This window comes from Helicoverpa armigera, chromosome 11, assembly GCF_030705265.1.
Source record: "Helicoverpa armigera isolate CAAS_96S chromosome 11, ASM3070526v1, whole genome shotgun sequence".
Classification (NCBI taxonomy): Eukaryota; Metazoa; Arthropoda; class Insecta; order Lepidoptera; family Noctuidae; genus Helicoverpa; species Helicoverpa armigera.
Window position 1 is genome coordinate 5,632,016 of NC_087130.1, and position 21,934 is coordinate 5,653,949.

Genomic DNA, 21,934 nt, shown 5'->3' on the forward strand with positions numbered 1-21,934 from the left:
TGTTTAATAAATTATTATTCTAGACCAAAATGTTTTAAGACGTGCATCTGCCCGTGTAAATACAAACAAATGATTTACAGGTGAATTCAAAACCGAGTAACTTTATATTGTTATAAATATTGTATGAAGAAGGAAGAAGAAGAATTCCAGAAGGAGCTAATAGAAAGCCCTAAGAGCAACAAATCAAACCATCCTTATGTATGGGCGAAGTTCAGTAGTTTTCAAAATATTTGCATTTTTCAGATTTTTTCATTTTCCCCAAATTTGACATTTATCGAATAGCGATTATTCAACATGATCCCTTCGGGTACTTTATAGTACCTTTGCCGTTCAGACAAACTGGCTCGGAGAGCATCGGCACCCATTTTTCTATTCATACAGACCGAAATCAGCTCCGATCGACTGAAAGAGCCGGTCGGCTCCTCTTTTTATTTCACACCGAGAATAAAAAGATCCCGAAATTGAAAACCTCCTTCTTTTTGGGAATTACTCACGCTGAATTAAAAAAAGTAAATAGCCCGTCTCTTAGATAACCCTAAAATAATAGACACCTATTTTTTTATTTTCTTTCACAAATAAATAACAACAAACGGGTAGTGAGTTAAATGTGCGCAGATTGTAAAACTTCGTGTATAATTATTAAAAACCACTGCAGTACCAGTTCTTTATTTTTATTAAAAATATAGAAATTTAAATGTATCTGTTTATTCTTCTTCGGTCATCCATTGTAACGGTCCTAACACTCGTAGTGGTTCCGTTACTTGTGACTGAAGTTCCTCGAATTTTCCCTTTGATGTTTCCCAACAATTCGGTCATTGCGAATACAAGATAACTTCCCATGGCTACTCCTAGCTGACCACCAAGAGGACCGGCTAACTTTTTGCCGATAAAACCGGCTGCGCCAGCACCGACATCAGAGGCAAGGTTTTTTAGGTAACCTCCAAATCGGTTTTCATTCAGGGAAAAATTCTCCCCTTCAGTTTGCACTTTGATCAGAAGAGCCTCTCTTTCAGCTGGTGTCAGATTTGCTTCTAGGAAATTTCGGTCCTCTTCTTTTAGTCGATCTAGCACCAATTTATCAATGTCAGCAAAATTTACTTTAGGACCAATATGTGGAGGTATTTCAATTATTTCTCCGTCGTTAGTCAGATACAGTTTCTTAGCTAGCAATGAGTCGTCTTGAGATCGAAGATATTGAGCTCTCTCAACATAGGGGACCGTAAGTCCGTGATGAATTCGATGTCCATAATTTCCATCCCTCCTGCTTCCGAGTAGTTCTATAATCTCATGGCCAGGATCCGTGTATGCTTCTCGCCTTGATATATATATTCTATCCGGTGAAATGCTATCGTATCGGTGCACTTGACATGACAAGATGATGAATCCGAGAAACAACTGAAAAGAAATTAGAAAGTCGTTTAAATAATTCCCTTACTTGTGAATAAAATATCATCATCCTGTGTACTAATCTTTTTTTTTATTGTAATGAAATTCTTTCTTACCTCAATACTATAAAATTTCATTTTTGTTCCTTCACCACCCACGCATAACGGTAGCGATCAAGGTATTATACTGGTACTACCAATTACAGGATTAAATAGTACCATTTGTGACGGCTCCTGAACAAGCGATAACCGCTTCTTGTATCAATAACTCCGTGAAAACGAATTTTAAAATACAAGACGTTTAATTTTGTGACGAATTTTTGTGTTGAGTTTTAAAACTACATCTTGAACTTGGGCTGTTATTATGTTACATCTGATTACTGCCTTGTTAGTCTAGTAGTTGTATAATACAACTACTGACCACGGGGTCTCGGATTCGATTCCCAAGTCGGGCCGAAATTGCTAGCAGAACAGCGTATATAAGTATTCAAATCGGTTCAGTAGTTTCAGAGCCTTTGGATGTAAACAAAAAAAATATCCTCTTTATGTAGATTTTAGGGTTAAACCAGGATAATTGCCCCAGGGGTATAGTTGCATCAATTATAATTACTCTAGTTTTGGGAATGAGTGGTATGCAATTTCAGGTATCAATCGAAAAGTTTCAATTGACCACTAAGATGACCGTGTGGCCTGCCTCTGTGTTATTAAATGAGATGGCACGATGATAATACGATCAAAGTTTTTAGGGTATAGATTCTCCCGTTTCGAGGTCTAACCTATACGGCATTTATTTAAGGTCAGGTAACTATCCCATAGGTGGGACAGATGTCACAAAATGCAAACAGCTCCGCTAAAATCGCTAATATTCTGAAAACCTTTACTCTTGCAAAATACTTGTAGCTTGTAGCTTTCTCCAAGTGAGTATTTTTATGAAGAGGGAAATAAAACAACATAAAATATGGTATATTATGATTTCTTATTTTATACATAATTTTAAGTATATGACGTTTCTGCGTTTACAATCCATTAACTGCACAAAATATAAATATGTTTGAAGTAACCCAAAGGACATGTATTACATAAATAATTTTTCATTTCTTCTTGTTATTTTGTCAAAACCTACAGATTAGCGACCATAAGGACCACCATAGGCTCCCATATAACCTCGTCCTTGACCACCAAAGCCACCTCCGCCGTGAGCCCCGACATAACCACCTATGTGACCTCCTATATAACCACCGATACCAAATCGATTTTCGAGCTCTGGATCATACACAATGTCTCCATTGCCATAGTAGCGCCTTGCTGCGAGCTGCCTGTTTATCGAATCGGATGCACTAAGTCCAAGCAATGCAAGAAGGGCCAACTGAAACAAGAAACACATTATTGTCCTAATTCATCCGGTATATTTCTTGTAATAAATCTTAATTTGCAATGCCATTGCGGAAAATAGATAAAAAAACGAAAATAAGTTTTTAATACTATATTAATTAGTTCATTCAATTATCAATTATCAGTGTCATGTACGTGAACAGACTCTTCGCAACATCACCATTAAGCTTAGACAAAATGTCTTCAAGTCTGATCAACTCAGTTCGGCTCTGTCAGACTCCGTAAATCGATTCTATGAATCGGATATTTCCACCTGAGAGGTAGAGGTTTTCATCAACGAAACTCTGTAAACAGTTAAACCTAACAATGCAATGAAAACGTGCTTTGATGGCATTGATATACTATTCCTATATTTGATGGAAAACTTGTTTAAATAATTACCAGAACGTATGCTTTCATCTTAGTTGTTTCAAAAAGCCTGGTCCTGAGACGCTTCCACTATGTTCTTTATATTGCTGCCACTTTACGAATAGTATGGACCAACTCGACTGATCAACTGTAATAAGCCAGTTTTATGAAGACATTTGTGTTTAATTTGTGAGTAACATTTTAATGTCTGAACATAATTGCCGTATGTTTCGGTATCGGAAACAAATTAGCAGTCCGTTAACAAGTATGTCAAATACTGATTAGTGAAATGTTTTCATTAAAGCTTTATTAGCTTGTGTGTTCCGTCGCAGATTAGAAAATAAATGAGTATTTTACGACATTATTTTGTCAGAGCCGGTTCCTAAAATCTTGTAAAGTCATAAAATAATAGTGGAGAAACTCTGTTCCTAATTTAAACTTCTCATCGTGTACACTTTATTAGTATTAATGAGCACTTGACACAGAAATACGTTATGACTTATAAGACCTGACCATCAATGCAAAGTATAATTTAGGGAACTTCTTAATAGCAGCTGCATTGTGTTTGGGCTACATATACTTTGTTCATATTGACTCAGCTTAACAGTACATGAATATACTTTTTAAATATGCAATATACGAAAGACCAAGGGTTTTGTAATACATAATAATCATATTTTCAACCAATTAAGTAATTTTGTACTATTTGTGGGATTTAATAATCAGTTATTGTTTGCATGTTAAACTGCGTATAATCTTTTAAAATTACAGAAAAACCCAATTGTAAATTTTCACGGGCAAATTGGGATTACATGCAATAATAAGTTAAGCACAAAATTAAATTTTAAAACTACAGAAAATACTATGTTGCTACAAACCATAGCAAATCTTAACTGAGAATTTCTAAATTCAACTTGGTAACTGGCTTTTGACTAATCAATGTATTTTTAACCGACTTCAAAAAAAAGGAGGGTGTTCTCAATTCGTCCGCTACCATTTTTTACAGCCTTTTCATCGTCCTACTGCTGGGCACAGGCCTCCTCTCACATGGAGAAGAATTTTTTAAATTATTATTTTTGTATGTTCATCGATTACCCAAAAACGCCTGACCCGATTTTTCTTTTGTTTGTTAGGATTACTTTGCCCAGCAGTGGGACAGCATAGGCTAATAAAAAAAAAGATTACTTACCAGGTGATTCCATTGTCATGAGGTAACGATTTGACGATGGAACCCCTGAGAAATCGAGGGCAACTTTTGAAATTTGTAGGCATGTGTAGGGTAAAAAATTGACACTCAGGTATGCCTAATTGCATTGCACTATTCAACAGTGAAGGTTTTTAGCTGACCTGATGATGGAGACCAGAGAAGGTCGAGGGAACTCGACAAATGAATATGTTAACGACCTCGTGTTTGGGCTTACATTATTTATATTGACGAGCACTTTCCTTATGTGGATAGTGACAAATATGCTTATCACTGAAATGCCATAATTTTAAAAAAATAATAAAAAAGAATAGAATTCCAAAAACACAAAAAAGCAAAATAAAACTAATTTTGCCAAAATAAATCGGTGGCGAACGGCCTACAATTTTATTATATGTATATTTTTGGCTTTTTAATGTTTTTGGTAGTCGGTTCTTTTTTTGTAAAAAGTTTTTTCTTAATCATGCTTACATGCTTGGAAACGTTATATTTTCAAAATAAAAAGTATCGAATTAAGAGGCTGAATGCACCCAAAACACTATCTTTCTCTCGAAAAAATTGTTTTGAAAATAGAAAATAGAAAAGTATGCCATATTGTTTTAAACCTTTTTATATTTTTGTTGAGACATATCACTTTGTTATAGGACGTGGGGCAATTTTGTATGGAGTGTGATGATGGATGTATAATGGCGTCTTCTTTCAGGTTTCTAGTGCTATCAGTCAATGAGATTAAGCGCAGTCAAACGGATGGGCAAACATGGCTAACCTATAAGAATTCCTAGTTTACTAGGGAATCCTAAAAAGGACAAAATTAACATTAGCATTGGAAAATTGTTTCTCGATACATGGACGTGTCGTGGTAAGTTTATTTGCCGCAAAAAATGTTATAATCATAATTTTATTGACTACAAATTACGGTTTTCGATTGTTTTTCTGTATTCATGCACAATACAACAAGATATTGCTTAATGTCACATGATTCTACATCAACGAGTAGTACAGGTTATATTCTTGTTATATTACAAGTTTTATTATCCAAAAGACGTTTGAAATATAATCTTACTATATAATATTATAAATGTGAAAGATTGTGAGAATGTATGGATGTATGTTTGTTATTCTTTCCGGCAAAAACGGCTGGACCGATTTGGTTGAAATTTCCTATGTAGATAGGTGATACCTGGATTGACAAATAGGCTACTTATTATTAATACACCACACGGGTGAAGCCGCGAGCGGAAGCTAGTCTTATATAATTCTCAAATTGATCTACACTTGCATTGTACCTAAATCAACTGTTGAATTTGTGTCATTGAAATATTGTTATAAATATTTATGGGCACCTGAAATGAATGAGCCCTAGATATTTCACTGGCGGTCTGGTTTGTCATTGATTTCACAGTATGACACGTCTGGGGTTTGCGTGAAACAAGGAGAAATCAGAAATGGACACGGACTACATCTTTTCCCACTAAACCACCATACTGCTAATATACTGACTGTGATTGTGCAGCCTCTGTTGCCAATCCAATAAATAAATATCAATGTAGCGAAAAACACAACTACTGGGTTTAAATGCAACAACTAGACATTACCTAGTGTTGGTGCAGAGAATAAAAAACATATGTACATTTATTTATTTATTAAAAATATATAAACACATATATATTTGTGATGGTATGAAAGTTTCTTAAAATATATGGTTTATTTACATTACTTACTTTAATAACTTACACATTTTTCTAAAGTTTCATTTATACACATGTAGGTATGAATTAAAAAAAGGTATGGCATTATTTCAAGGTTTTATTAACCTTAACATAATGCAGATTATAATTAAAAAAAATATTTTTTAATACAAAAGGTATATGTTATATTCGTTATTTCCATAAACAATACAAAAAAATACAATTTACCATTAAAATATTTTTATATACCTATATAAAATATAAACAGAACCATTTATCACTCTTTCTTACATAGCCAAAAGGCCAGGCATCAAATCATCAAGCAAATAAATAAAAACGTCTAAAAAAAGTAATCACCGACTATAATAGGCATTTTCATCCAATAAATATAAAAAAAACAATTAATGTAAATATTTTGTGAAAAAAATAATAATATCAAAATAGTTTTTTTTCATAACAATTTGCTACTTAGTTTATACGACTTTTAACATTGATAAATTACATCTGCCATCATCTCCCGAACCTTTTCCCAACTACGGGTCGACTTCCAGTCTAACCAGATGCAGCTGACTACCAGTGTTTTACCGAGGAGCGACTTATATTTATTTTATATGTATATTTTATTGTATAGTAAAAAAAATATACTATAAGGACTTTCACGGATATCTCCAAAAATATACAATGTTTACTGTCATGAAAATGATGCCATAACACAACCGTTTTATGAAGAGTAAGTAACTCACGATATTTGCCTGATAAACTAATACTATTACGACTTTCATGCCCCATATTGCAATCACGTGTCTAATTATGCACATTTTAATCAGACGTAAGTCACTGTTATAGCTTGAGAAGCATCTCAAGTGTTTTTGTTAATATTAGACAAGAGAGTGTCCAATTATAGGCCCCAATGACGAGCAGCCAAACTAAGGACGGGGAGAGCGCTTTGAGCGTTTGCATATGAGTTGGCGATGGCATGTGCAGATGACTTCACGTTCGCCTTTGCTTTTGAACTTGTATATGCATTTGCATTAGCGTTTGCCAATGCGTTTGAATTGGCAATTGTAACTACTTTTGTGGGTGCCTTTGTGTGCGCACCAAACGGATGTCTTTGACCACATCTAGACTTTTTGCAAGGGAAATTGTCTTCGTGAGCGAAACGATCAGCGTTTGTATATGCTCCCCTACTGGTATAGTCGACTGCATTAGCATAGGCGTCAGCGTTTGCATACCCTCCACTGTTGCCATACCCAGCTGCATTAGCATAAGCGTCAGCATTTGCCGATCCTCCACTGTTGCCATACCCAGCTGAATTAGCATAAGCGTCAGCATTTGCATATCCTAAACTGTTGGCATACCCAGCAGCGTTTGCATTTCCTCCACTGTTGGCATACCCAGCTGCATTAGCATAAGCGTCAGCATTTGCCGATCCTCCGTTGTTGGCATACCCAGCTGCATTTGCATAAGGGTCAGCATTTGCCGATCCTCCATTATTGGCATGCCCAGCTGCATTAGCATAAGCGTCAGCATTTGCCGATCCTCCACTGTTGGCATACCCAGCTGCATTTGCATAAGCGTCAGCATTTGCCGATCCTCCATTGTTGGCATACTCAGCTGCATTTGCATAAGCGTCAGCATTTGCCAATCCTCCATTATTGGCATACCCAGCAGCATCAGCATAAGCGTCAGCATTTGCCGATCCTCCATTGTTGGCATACTCAGCTGCATTAGCATAAGCATTAGTGTTTGCATTTCCTCCACTGTTGACATACCCAGCTGCATTAGCATAAGCGTCAGCGTTTGCATATCCTCCACTGTTGGCATACCCAGCGGCATTAGTATAAGCGTCAGCGTTTGCATATCCTCCACTGTTGGCATACCCAGCAGCATTAGCATTTGCCGATCCTCCATTGTTGGCATACTCAGCTGCATTAGCATAAGCATTAGCGTTTGCATTTTCTCCACTGTTGACATACCCAGCTGCATTAGCATAAGCGTCAGCGTTTGCTAATCCTCCATTATTGGCATACCCAGCAGCATTAGCATAAGCGTCAGCATTTGCCGAACCTCCATTGTTGGCATACTCAGCTGCATTAGCATAAGCATTAGCGTTTGCATTTCCTCCACTGTTGGCATACCCAGCTGCATTAGCATAAGCGTCAGCGTTTGCATATCCTCCACTGTTGGCATACCCAGCTGCATTAGCATTTGCCGATCCTCCATTATTGGCATACCCAGCAGCATTAGCATAAGCGTCAGCATTTGCCGATCCTACATTGTTGGCATACCCAGCTGCATTAGCATAAGCGTCAGCGTTTGCATATTCTCCACTGTTGGCATATCCAGCTGCATTAGCATTTGCCGATCCTCCACTGTTGGCATACCCAGCTGCATTAGCATAAGCATCAGCAGTTGTACATCCTTTACTGCTGGCATATTTATCTGCATTAGCATAAGCCTCAGCATTTGCGTATCCTCCGCTGTTGGCATGTCCAGCTGCATTAGCATAAGCGTTAGCGTTTGCATATGCTGCACTGATGGCGTACCCAGGTACTTTAGCATAAGCGTCAACATTTGCATATCCTTTACTGTTGGCATATCTATCTGCATTAACATAAGCGTCAGTTTTTGCATATCCTCCACTGTTAGCATATCCGGCAGCATTTGCATAAGCATTAGCCTTTGCATATCCTCCAGTGCTGGCATGCCCACCAGCATTGGCATAAGCGTTAGTGTTTGCATATCCTTTACTGTTACCGTACCCTGCTGCATTCACATAAGCATCGGTATTTGTATGCCCAGCAGCATTTGCAAAAGCATCAGCCTTTGCATGTCCTTGACTACTGACATATCTATTTGCATGAGCAACTGCATCTGCATATGCATTTGCATAAGCATTTGTGTCTATGTTATTGTATGTATCCATTTCAGCATCTGCTTGACTATAGGCAGAACCACCTCCAGAAACATCAGCACCAGAATGTGCATGACTATCGGCATGACTGTTGCCATATCCTCCACCACCTACATTGCTATTGGCGACTGCAAGACTGCTACCATGATTCAAACCATTAATGCTTGAGCCAGCATTTGCATAGCTTTTACTTAGTTTATTTTCATATCCGATGGTTTGAGCACCTGCATGACTGCTACCTTGACCCCAACCATTAACGTTTGAGTTGGCTGTTGCAGAGCCTTTACTATAACCCAAATCATCTGCGAAACTTTCAGCGTTTGCGTGACTGCTGCCATGACCCCAACTATCCACAATACTGTCAGCAGCTGCATGAGCGCCGCCGTGTCCATAACCATTGAGGTTAGAGACAGCATTTGCATGACTACCGCTATTCCCCCAACCATATAATTTACCTTTTTTACCCGAACTATGAGCTTGTGGCGAGGCTGGCCCTCGAAACACGTCGTTTAAAGTTTGACCATTGCTAGCTTGGGCAATACTTAAAGCGTGACCTCCACCGCTTACAAAACTGGCCGAATTGCTACTCTCCTGGCCTCCTGATGATCCACTGGAACTGCTACCTTGAGCATATCCCAAAGCATTGCCTCCACCATGGACATAACTGAGAGACTTGCTACCTCCGGCACCATCACCATTGCTAGCTTGGCCAATACTTAAAGCGTCACCTCCACCGCTTACAAAACTGGCAGAATTGCTACTCGCCTGGCTTCCTGATGATCCACTGGAACCTTGAGCATATCCCAAAGCATTGCCTCCACCATGGGCAAAACTGAGTGAATTGCTACTCCCGGCACCGTCGCCATTGACGTTGCTTCCTTGGGCAAAACTTAAAGCGTCACCTCCACCACTTGCAAAACTGACGGAATTACTACTTTGCTGGCCCCCTGATGATCCACTGGAACTACTAGCTTGAGCATATCCCAAAGCGTTGCCTCCACCATTGACAAAACTGAGAGAATTGCTACTCCCAGCTCCATCACCATTAAAATTGCTACTTTGGGCAAAACTTAAAGCGTTGCCTCCGGCACTTGCAAAACTGACAGAGTTTCTACTGTTTAAGTCATTTTCAATAATATTGCTGCCTTGGGCATATCCTAAATTGTTACTTCCTTCACTAACATAGCTGACAGCTTTGCTAGTCTCCTGGCCTCCTGATGATCCACTGGAACTGCTACCTTGAACATATCCTAAAGCATTGCCTCCGCCGTTTACAAAACTGAGGGAATTGCTGCTCCCGACACCATTGCCATTGACATTGCTGCCTTGAGCATAACCCAAAGCATCACCTCCACCACTGACATAACTGGCCGAACTGCTACTGTCGAAGTCGTTTTTATTAATATTGCTGGCTTGGGCGTATCCTAAACTATCACTTCCTCCACTGACATAGCTGGCAGTTTTGCTACCTTCCTGGCCCAACGTTAATCCAGAAATACTGCTACTTTGGGAGTAACTCAAAGTGTTACTTCCATCACTTACAAAACTGGCCGAATTGCTACTCTCCTGACCCCCTGATGATCCACTGGAACTGCTGCCTTGAGCATATCCCAAAGCATTGCTTCCACCATTGACAAAACTGAGCGAATTGCTACTCCCGGCACCATCATTATTGACACTGCTATCTTGGGCATAACTTATAGCGTCACTTCCACTACTTACAAAACTGGCCGGATTGCTAGTTGTGGTTGGCTGGCCCCCTGATGATCCACTGGAACTGCTATCTTGACTATATCCCAAAGCGTTGCCTCCACCGTGGACAAAACTGAGGGAATTGCTACTGCCGACACCATCGACATAGTCATTGCTGCCTTGGGCATAACTTAAAGTGTTACCTCCACCGCTTGCGCTACTGACCGAATTGCTACTGTCCAAGTCGTTTTCATTAATATTGCTGGTTTGGGCGTATCCCAAACTATCACCTCCTCCACTGATATAGCTGACAGTTTTGCTACCCTCCTGACCCAATGGTAATCCAGAAGTACTGCTACTTTGGGCGTTGCCCACAGCACTGCCAACACCGTGAATACTACCAGCAGTTCCACTACCCAAGTTGCTCCTTCCCTGACCTAATGATGATCCATAGACACTGCTACTTTGGGCGTATGCCAAAGCGTCTCTTCCACCATTTACAAAACTTACTGTTTTACTTCTCCCTTGACCCAATGGCAATCCATAAACATTACTACTCGGGGCGTATCCCAAAGCCTTGCCGCGACCATGAACGTAACTGATAGAGTTGCTACTATCCAGTCCATTTCTAGAGACACTGTTGCCTTGCGTGAATGGATTTGTACTCTGTGCTGGATCGAGCTGAATGATGAAATCTTTTTCTTCAAATGAGTCATATTCACTACTTAGGTTTTCTTCGATAGAATCACTAGGCAGACTATTTCTCAATAATATTATATCTCCTTCAATTTCATGATAGTTAGTCCCTAGTTTTTTTGGTAGCGCACTAGCTTGGCATGTCGTTACAATGCCTAAAAGGATCACCTGTAAAAAAGGATTGAATGATAATGATATAGACTTTTACTCTATTCTTGTATCTAGACTATTATTAAATTCTTATTTCTACGGTCCCCACGTAAATTATCGAATTCATTCGTTTTATTACACTAATGGCAGGAACAGATAAAGATCTATTACATATGTATACTTTACTTTCTATTCTATTCATATGTATACTCCTATACTTTCTACTAATGCTACGAATATTTTAAATGTGAAAGTCCATACATTGTCACAAACTTTTTTATTTTTTCTCCCAAAACGGCCCGATTTGGATGAAATTATGTATGGATGTATCAACACACCACTCGGACAAAGCTGCGGGCGGAAGCTAGTGTTATCCATATAAAAATATAATAAATCGACGGATTTGCATATTTTTAGACAAAATGTTTTAGCATTCACATCAATTGTTATACAAAGTGAGTCGTACCTAATCACATTAAAATAAACATGTGAATATACTGTTTATATATATTTATGTCGATTAGCACTATTTTTCAAACAAAGTAAATAGAATAAAAATTTACGATACACCATATAAGAGTCAGTCATTACAAACATCGGAATTTCTCCCTTGAAAACCGACAGCTGTTAACTGGTCAAAACATTTGATACTCCTAATTTTATTTCCCCTTTACACATGATGTTGTAAATCATAACAACGAAAAATTACTCCTGTGGCTAAGCCGCTGAATGGATTAGGCATTTTTTTTACAATTCGCCAAAGAATATCATAAAGTATACTTACATGTGATAGGATTTAATCTGATTAGGTACGACATACCCTGTATGTTTGTACGTATTTACTGAGCTATCGCAAAGACACTAGCGCTGAAGTGAAATGGACTTTTCACTAATTTCTGCCAAGCACATTGCACATTGTACTTACCAATGAACATATTTTCATATTTAAAAGTCCCGTTAGCTTGACCCTAGGCGCCAACATTGCCGTTTAATGGACGACCAAATCAAACTAGCTCTGATAAGGTAACGTTATACCACATATAAATGCAAGAATAAAATCGCCATTAGCCACGCCCCCCAAAACAACGTATTTCTAAAATTATATGTCGGTAAACGCAGATTAGCCAAATGTTTTAATTTAAACTTTAAAAAATACATTGCACTAAATGGTTTAGTATATATGTAATATATGTATATGCTATTACTAATTTTTGCCCGCGACTTTGTCCGTGTTGATTCGGGTTTTATGGATTTTCGTGGAAATTTTGGTAAAAAATTACAGTATGACTGAGTAAATGAGATAATGAGTAAATAAGGCTATTTAGTCAAAGTTATTCCTGTAGATTGATTTCAAATTGTTACAGATATAAAAAATCACAAACCTTCCTTATTATAAGATTTGTGTGAGGTCTCTCAAGAAATATCAATTCCTAGCCATATATTTTCGGGATAGGATATACAATTTAGTTATGATTTTTGGGCACATCATTTTATGGTCATACCTATAACTGCTAAGGGTACATCGATTTAAGAACTGTATCGAATCGGGCGCAATTAAACTTACGTACCATAACAATTTTTGCATGATTTATTTATTAATTTGTAAGCTCTATATTTAGCACAGTTCACTCGTGTTAAAATACATTTTTCAATTATTATAACATACGACCTCATTAATTGAAATGTTCGATAGTGTAAGAACTATTAAAAAAAAATGTGGTCATATAAGGAGGCACCAAAAAGTTTTGTACACAGATTTATTTTTATACGTGTGCACGGAGTACCTAATTATACACAGGCAGTGTGTCAGGACGAGAAAGAGTGGGCTAGTTTATAAACATAAAACGAAATAACTTATTGCTGCTCAATATGATAAATATTGTTTTAAACGTGGCATAACTTTTTTTACTCTGATTATACTGCAAGGAGGTTGCTTGCTGTACCTAGTTAGTCAGCCATATTGAAGCCATGGCCTCACTGATTTATTGTCAACTTGACACATACAATGGCGGTGAAAATCATTGACATAGAAAATATCTTGAATTCCCCTACAACCTTTACGTCTTATTTTGACAATCTTAGACATACTATTTACAAAAATCCTAGAGGAAAGGATTTTTGTGGCCACATATGGATGATTTCTTCCAAATTTCAAGTATCTACGTCCAGTGACGAAGGTTGTGCGTTAATCCGTCAGTCAGTCAGGACCGTCAAGACCATGTCAAGACAAAGAAAGGATTTTATATAAATGTATGTAGAGGTAAATAGTTTAAATACCTAATATCGCTAAAATATAATGTAAAATAAACTTTACGATCATACAAAAAAGTTAAAATCTTGCACTGAGATGTTTGGGTCAAGTCATGTAATCGATTTCCATTCCATATGTAGACGTTGTCCAATTTATTTTACATTAAACACCTTTATATTTTTCACATGCTGATTCTGTATTTATTTAAGATTGGTCACAGTATTTTAGTATAGCAACACAGTTTAGGGCTGATTTTTAGATGTTTGTATTACTGAACTTCGTTTTACTTGCTTTTTTGAATATTGTATGGGATTCTTACATTACCTATGTTAAAAAACGTAAAGGTCTCTGCACACAGCGGGCGCGGCGCGGCGGGACGGGACGGCGACGCGGCACAATGTACTAGATCGTCGCGTCCCGTCGCGCCGAGCGGGACGGCTCTGTGTGGCGGCCTCCGTAATATCTAGTACATTACAACTGCTCAGTGTCGCGTCGACGTCCCGTCCCGCCGCGCCGCGCCCGCTGTGTGCAGAGACCATAAAACACTGTCATTCTCCCAAGCGTAGTCCTTAAAAAAATACAACGCCATCTATTCAATGTGGAGTTGAATTATGAACAGTCATTCATTAAATCCGTGTAATGGTCTTGGTAGTAACTGATTTGCGTGTGCTGTGATATTTAACTTCTTAAAGCCATTCAATAAATTATATCTTTTGATTGTAAGAACCGATGAAACAAAGACTAAGTTATAACCCAAAATGCGTAGGTATATATATTTTTTGTTGAATTCGTAGATTTTATGTATATTTTTTCAATGTCTTCTATATGCTGTAAAATGACTTCTCTAAAGACTTTTATGATGCAAAAATTGATGAAGCTGCCATGCTACCATGCATCACGCTTCTGGCTTGATAAGCGTTACCAAGGGTATTTAAAGTAAATTAAAACCAGTCCATTAAAGAACGTCATTCATTATCACATCTTTATTAGATACAAACAAAAGTAAGAACAAGTTGCTTAACAATTGTAAATACTTTTCATTCTAACTATTCCTAATTACACTATCCAATCTTATTAAGCTTCATGATAGATAAAGTATCGATCGTAGTGTTTAGCCGAAACCATGGTGTCATCGCTGTCGCCAACGCTACTATGGGAAATATAAGATACATCAGTTTCATAGCCACTCGGCTCTACTACTAACCTACTGCCACGAAAACCAGAACCTTGAATGTAACCGCGAGAAGAGGCATCTCCACTAATGTAAACACCTGCACCGGCGCCAATTTCAGCACCTCCGCCTATATAACCTCCGCCTCCGCCGCCAATGTAACCTCCTCCGCCAATTCCGGCTCCACCACCGCTGTAACCACCAGCGCCTATTTCGGCACCTCCACCAATTCCGGCGCCTCCACCTATTCCGGCACCTCCACCAATTCCGGCACCTCCGCCAATTCCAGCACCTCCGCCTATGTAACTTCCAGCACCTCCGTCTACATAGCCTCCTCCTCCACCTACAATGTATCCTCCGCCGCCAATTCCGGTTTCTCCACCGATGTAGCCTCCAGCTCCTATTTCGGCGCCTCCACCAATTCCGGCACCTCCACCAATCCCCGCACCTCCACCAATTCCTGCACCTCCGCCTATGTAACCTCCGCCGCCAATTCCGACTTCGCCAACGATGTAGCCTCCAGCACCTCCGACTACATAGGCTCCTCCTCCGCCACCGATGTATCCTCCAGCTCCTCCATCTACATAGGCTCCTCCTCCGCCACCGATGTATCCTCCAGCTCCTCCGTCTACATAGCCTCCTCCGCCACCATCCTCCATCCTCCTCCGCCACCGATGTATCCTCCAGCTCCATGCTCCTCCTCCGCCACCGATGTATCCTCCAGCTCCTCCGTCTACATAGGCTCCTCCTCCGCCACCGATGTATCCTCCAGCTCCTCCGTCTACGTAGCCTCCTCCTCCGCCACCGATGTATCCTCCAGCTCCTCCGTCTACATAGCCTCCTCCTCCGCCACCGATGTATCCTCCAGCTCGGTCTCCAGGCTCCTCCTCCGCCACCGATGTCCTCCAGCTCCTCCGTCTACATAGCCTCCTCCTCCGCCACCGATGTATCCTCCAGCTCCTCCGTCTACATAGCCTCCTCCTCCGCCACCGATGTATCCTCCAGCACCTCCGTCTACAAAGCCTCCGGCTCCGCCAACAATGTATCCTCCGCCGCCAATTCCGGCTTCGCCACCGATGTAACCACCAGCGCCTATTCCGGCACCTCCACCAATGTAACCACCAGCGCCGATTTCGGCACCAATGCCCGCACCTCCGCCAATTCCTGCACCTCCGCCTATATAGGCTCCACCGCCAATTCCCGCTTCGCCACCGATGTAACCACCAGCGCCGATTTCGGCACCTCCACCAATTCCGGCGCCTCCACCAATTCCGGCGCCTCCGCCAATTCCTGCACCTCCGCCTATATAGCCTCCGCCGCCAATTCCGGCTTCGCCGCCTATGTAACCACCAGCGCCTATTCCGGCACCAGCGCCTATTCCGTCACCACCACCAATTCCGGCGCCTCCGCCAATTCCTGCACCTCCGCTTATATAGCCTCCGCCGCCAATTCCAGCTCCACCACCAATGTAGCCTCCAGCGCCGATTTCGGCACCAATGCCCGCACCTCCGCCAATTCCTGCACCGCCGCCTATATAGCCTCCGCCGCCAATTCCGGCACCTCCGCCTATATAGCCTCCGCCGCCAATTCCGGCTTCGCCACCGATGTAGCCTCCAGCGCCGATTTCGGCACCTCCACCAATTCCGGCGCCTCCGCCAATTCCGGCGCCTCCACCAATTCCCGCACCTCCACCGATGTGGCCTCCAGCTCCTATTTCGGCACCTCCACCAATTGCGGCACCTCCGCCTATATAACCTCCACCGCCAATTCCGGCTTCGCCGCCGATGTAACCTCCACCGCCAATTCCGGCTTCGCCGCCGATGTAACCACCAGCGCCTATTCCGGCACCAGCGCCTATTCCGTCACCTCCACCAATTCCGGCGCCTCCGCCAATTCCTGCACCTCCGCCTATATAGCCTCCGCCGCCAATTCCAGCTCCACCACCAATGTAGCCTCCAGCGCCGATTTCGGCACCAATGCCCGCACCTCCGCCAATTCCTGCACCTCCGCCTATATAGCCTCCGCCGCCAATTCCCGCTTCGCCACCGATGTAGCCTCCAGCACCGATTTCGGCACCTCCATCAATTCCAGCGCCTCCACCAATTCCGGCGCCTCCGCCAATACCTGCACCTCTGCCTATATAACCTCCGCCGCCAATTCCAGCTCCACCACCAATGTAACCACCAGCGCCGATTTCGGCACCAATGCCCGCACCTCCTTCAATTCCTGCACCGCCGCCTACATTACCTCCGCCGCCAATTCCGGCACCTCCGCCTATATGACCTCCGCCGCCAATTCCGGCACCTCCGCCAATTCCCGCACCTTCACCAATTCCGGCACCTCCACCAATGTAACCACCAGCGCCGATTTCGGCACCAATGCCCGCACCTCCGCCTATATAGCCTCCGCCGCCAATTCCCGCTTCGCCACCGATGTAGCCTCCAGCACCGATTTCGGCACCTCCACCAATTCCGGCGCCTCCACCAATTCCGGCGCCTCCGCCAATTCCTGTACCTCCGCCTATATAACCTCCGCCGCCAATTCCAGCTCCACCACCAATGTAACCACCAGCGCCGATTTCGGCACCAATGCCCGCACCTCCGCCAATTCCTGCACCTCCGCCTACATAGCCTCCGCCGCCAATTCCAGCTCCACCACCAATGTAGCCTCCAGCGCCGATTTCGGCACCAATGCCCGCACCTCCGCCTATATAGCCTCCGCCGCCAATTCCGGCCTCGCCACCGATGTAACCACCAGCGCCTATTCCGGCACCTCCACCAATTCCGGCGCCTCCACCAATTCCGGCGCCTCCGCCAATTCCTGCACCTCCGCCTATATAACCTCCGCCGCCAATTCCAGCTCCACCACCAATGTAACCACCAGCGCCGATTTCGGCACCAATGCCCGCACCTCCGCCAATTCCTGCACCGCCGCCTACATAACCTCCGCCACCAATTCCGGCACCTCCGCCTATAGAACCCCCGCCGCCAATGCCGGCTTCGCCACCGATGTAGCCTCCAGTACCAATTTCGGCACCTCCGCCAATTCCGGCACCTCCGCCAATTCCCGCACCTTCACCAATTCCGGCACCTCCACCAATGTAACCACCAGCGCCGATTTCGGCACTAATGCCCGCACCTCCCCCTATATAGCCTCCGCCGCCAATTCCCGCTTCGCCACCGATGAAGCCTCCAGCGCCGATTTCGGCACCTCCACCAATTCCGGCGCCTCCACCAATTCCCGCACCTCCGCCAATTCCTGCACCTCCGCCTATATAGCCTCCGCCGCCAATTCCGGCACCTCCGCCTACAGAACCCCCGCCGCCAATTCCGGCCTCGCCACCGATGTAACCACCAGCGCCTATTCCGGCACCTCCACCAATTCCGGCGCCTCCGCCAATTCCGGCGCCTCCACCTATATAACCTCCGCCGCCAATTCCAGCTCCACCACCAATGTAACCACCAGCGCCGATTTCGGCACCAATGCCCGCACCTCCGCCAATTCCTGCACCACCGCCTACATAACCCCCGCCGCCAATGCCGGCTTCGCCACCGATGTAGCCTCCTGCTCCTATTCCGACTTCTCCACCAATGTAACCACCTGCTTCAAATCCAGCTTCAACACCGAAATTAGCCCCTGCACTAATAAAGCCACCTCGATTCATTATACCAGAAGGGCTCATGTTAGCACCTACATCAATTTCAACACCACCGGCGCCAATTTCAGCTCCTTTACCTATGGTAGCACCTGCTTCGGTGCCAATCCCGGCACCGCCGTCTATAGTAACACCAGTGCTATTGTCAACTCCTCCGTCAATAGATCCACCAGTGCCTACTCCAGCACTTCCACCATTGGACCCACTAGCACTGCCACCAGTTTGAGTTCCAGCGCCAATGGAAGTACCTACTTGGGTGATAAAATCAGCTCCTCCTCCGACGTAACCACTGGCGCCAACTTCAGCTAATTCGCCATTGGCGACGCCCTCAACGTAGTCACCAGCTTTGGTTCCGGCTTCCTCACCATCACGACCATCAGCATCATGAGTACCAGCAGCAGTGGCACTTAATTCATCTGCTCCACCAATTGAACCACTGGCTTTGGCACTAATTCCGGCTCCTTCACTAATGTAACCTTCGCCACTTTCAACTCCACCATCAATGTAAGCTTCTTCACCAGGGTTGACGTTAGCCCCACCATCACTAAAACTACGCCTGTTTGTTACACCAGTGGTTCTCATGCTAGCACCTACACCAATTTCAGCTCCACCGTAAATGGAACCATAAGCACCTGCGCCAATCCCGGCACCTCCACCTATGTAGCCACCAGCAGCGGCTCCAGTCCCGGCACCTCCATCTATGTAGCCACCGGCACCGAATTCAGCTCCACCGTAAATGGAAGCACCAGCACCTCCGCCAATCCCGGCACCTCCGCCTATGTATCCACCGGCGCCAAATTCAGCTCCTCCGCCAATTGAACTGCCAGCACCTCCGCCTATGTAGCCACCAGAACCGGCTCCATTCCCGCCACTTCCGCCTATGTAGCCACCAGAACCGGCTCCATTCCCGGAATCTCCGCCTATGTAGCCACCAGAACCGGCTCCATTCCCGGCACCTCCGCCTATGTACCCACCAGAACCGGCTCCATTCCCGGCACCTCCGCCTATGTAGCCACCAGCACCGGCTCCATTCCCGGCACCTCCGCCTATGTAGCCACCAGAACCGGCTCCATTCCCGGCACCTCCGCCTGTAGCCACCAGCGCCGGCTCCATTCCCGGCACCTCCGCCTATGTAGCCACCAGCACCGGCTCCATTCCCGGCACCTCCGCCTATGTAGCCACCAGTATCGGCTCCATTCCCGGCTCCTCCGCCTATGTAGCCCCCAGCACCGGCTCCATTCCCGGCACCTCCGCCTATGTAGCCACCGGCACCTCCGCCAATCCCAGCACCTTTGCCTACGTAGCCACCAGCACCGGCTCCACTCCCGGCACCTCCACCTATGTAGCCACCAGCACCGTCTCCATTCCCGGCACCTCCGCCTATGTAGCCACCAGCACCGGCTCCACTCCCGGCACCTCCGTCTATGTAGCCACCAGCACCGGCTCCACTCCCGGCACCTCCGCCTATGTAGCCACCAGCACCGTCTCCATTCCCGGCACCTCCGCCTATGTAGCCACCAGCACCGGCTCCACTCCCGGCACCTCCGTCTATGTAGCCGCCGGCGCCAATTTCAGCTCCACCTCCAGCACTTGCGCCTTTCCCGGCACCTCCACCTATATAACCACCATCACTGGCGTCAATCTCTGCACCTCCACTTATGTAGCCACTGGCACCAAATTCAGCTCCAGCGCCAATGGAACCACCCGCTTCAGCGCCAATTCCACCTCCGCCGATGTAGCCACCAACTGATGCATCTCCCCCAACAGAGAAACTTCGTGCAATTAATGGACAGTTATTATTGTTGCTTCTGACACCATATTGACTTCTTGGCAAGGATACACCAATGTGACAAGTGACGGCAAGAATCAAGAACCAAATCTGAAAACAAAAGTTTAGAAATTATTAATTGCGTTGAATTCTAAATCATTTTAGTACTTACTGGTGTAATTATAATCTTTTGTGTTTATTAGCTATGCCTAGTACTACGTAAGCAACTGTTTCTTAAACATGCGAGTGATCATTAAAATCAAAATGTGACTTTTCAAACAGGAGTGTTATCTCTTTGTGAATCTTGGACACCACTAAATGTCGAAATCGTCAATCTATCTCAAGCTAATTGCATCTGAAATTTAATTTTAACTTTCCTACTTTCCTGTGTAGAAAGAGGACTCTAGTAGTGTAAAAGATAAAATCATATACATAGATGTTGATTGTGTATAATTTCATTATAATCTCTAGCACTTCCAAAGATATGTAAAAAAAAATATTATTGTATGTTGTGTCGAGAATCTCCAATTAATGATTCTCAACACACTATCAAAATAGTTTAAAATTTATTTTAACCCTAATAGTATTGCACACTCATTTATTAAAGTGGAAAAATATTTTCGAAGAAAATTAGCTAATGTAATTTTTCCCATTAGGATTCTGGCAAAAAGACTATAGGCCTACCTATAGTCTTTATAGGCAAAAAGACTATAGGCCTACCCGATACTGCAATAGCAACTAAGTATCATAGCTGCTAATTTGAGTATTCTAGAAAAATATTTATTTACGTCGTATCTGAATCATAACTACTAGCCATCAAAGGCTCCACAGGCTCCATAGGAAAATTGTTATGTTAGTCTTCGCTTACTCATCCTCAAACTTTGTATCTGTAGACTTCTTTAAAACACTGGAGACTCACCTCGGCGTAAATTTTCATGTTACGTTGGTGTCTTCCAGCTCCGATGCCAATGGTGAGGTAAATACGAGACTGCCTAACTTCGCAACTTCCTCAATATCAAATATAAACGCTAGAAATTAATTGTTTCTTGTCGTGGTCTTCACAGAAAATCATTACTTAATTTACAAGTGATAAGAAAAATTCATCAGTCACAACTACAGTCGTAAAATGTCGTACGCGTGAACAGATTTGAAAATGTAATGGCATAATTACTTTCTAGCTAAGTGGTTAACGAAGCATTTATTTATTTTATACCTACCTGCCTCGTTTGTCCAGCTGTCTCAAGTATGGCTGCTGAGCACGAGGTCTCGGGTTCGATTCCCGAGTCGGGCCGAAATCGCTTTGTGGATTTGAGAAAACACAAAGCAGCCCGGAATGTGGACGTCGGTCATTGATACACCCGTGCATCGGAGAGCAATGCCGCTTGATCTCTCTCCGGTCGTGTCGGATTGCCGTCCCATCGGGCTATGAGAGTGAAGGTGAAGGAATAGTGAGTGCACTTGTGTCTGCGCAAATGCTTGTGCTCTATAATATGTCCTGCGCAGTTGCCTAATCTCTTTACATGAGAACAGCCGCCGTGGCCGATAGTCGGCTAGGAGGACATCACCTATCTGCGATCACCGTTCACCATTTTTAATATTTCTGCTTATTATCGATCTATA

General features: G+C 43.4%; 3 protein-coding genes and 1 long non-coding RNA gene across 4 annotated transcripts; all 4 read right to left on the reverse strand.

The window, feature by feature from the left end:
* Positions 1-655: 655 nt before the first annotated feature.
* LOC110370152 (uncharacterized) lies at positions 656-1,668 on the reverse strand. Its single transcript, XR_010276924.1, has 2 exons — positions 1,503-1,668; positions 656-1,395 (listed from the first exon to the last, which is right to left on the reverse strand). It is a non-coding gene; the product is annotated as an uncharacterized LOC110370152 (long non-coding RNA).
* A 4,352-nt stretch (positions 1,669-6,020) lies between these two features.
* Positions 6,021-12,483, reverse strand: LOC110370188 (uncharacterized transmembrane protein DDB_G0289901). Its single transcript, XM_021325929.3, has 2 exons — positions 12,395-12,483; positions 6,021-11,487 (listed from the first exon to the last, which is right to left on the reverse strand). Exons 1-2 carry the CDS (start codon positions 12,449-12,451, stop codon positions 6,916-6,918), a joined length of 4,629 nt encoding a protein of 1,542 aa, XP_021181604.3. The 5' UTR covers positions 12,452-12,483; the 3' UTR covers positions 6,021-6,915.
* Positions 12,484-14,794: 2,311 nt separating this feature from the next.
* On the reverse strand, positions 14,795-15,550 carry LOC135117544 (uncharacterized). The gene has a single exon (XM_064036949.1). It carries the CDS (start codon positions 15,548-15,550, stop codon positions 14,795-14,797), a length of 756 nt encoding a protein of 251 aa, XP_063893019.1.
* Positions 15,551-15,720: 170 nt separating this feature from the next.
* On the reverse strand, positions 15,721-21,251 carry LOC135117545 (fibroin heavy chain-like). Its single transcript, XM_064036950.1, has 3 exons — positions 21,234-21,251; positions 19,687-20,425; positions 15,721-19,634 (listed from the first exon to the last, which is right to left on the reverse strand). Exons 1-3 carry the CDS (start codon positions 21,249-21,251, stop codon positions 15,721-15,723), a joined length of 4,671 nt encoding a protein of 1,556 aa, XP_063893020.1.
* Positions 21,252-21,934: the final 683 nt, after the last annotated feature.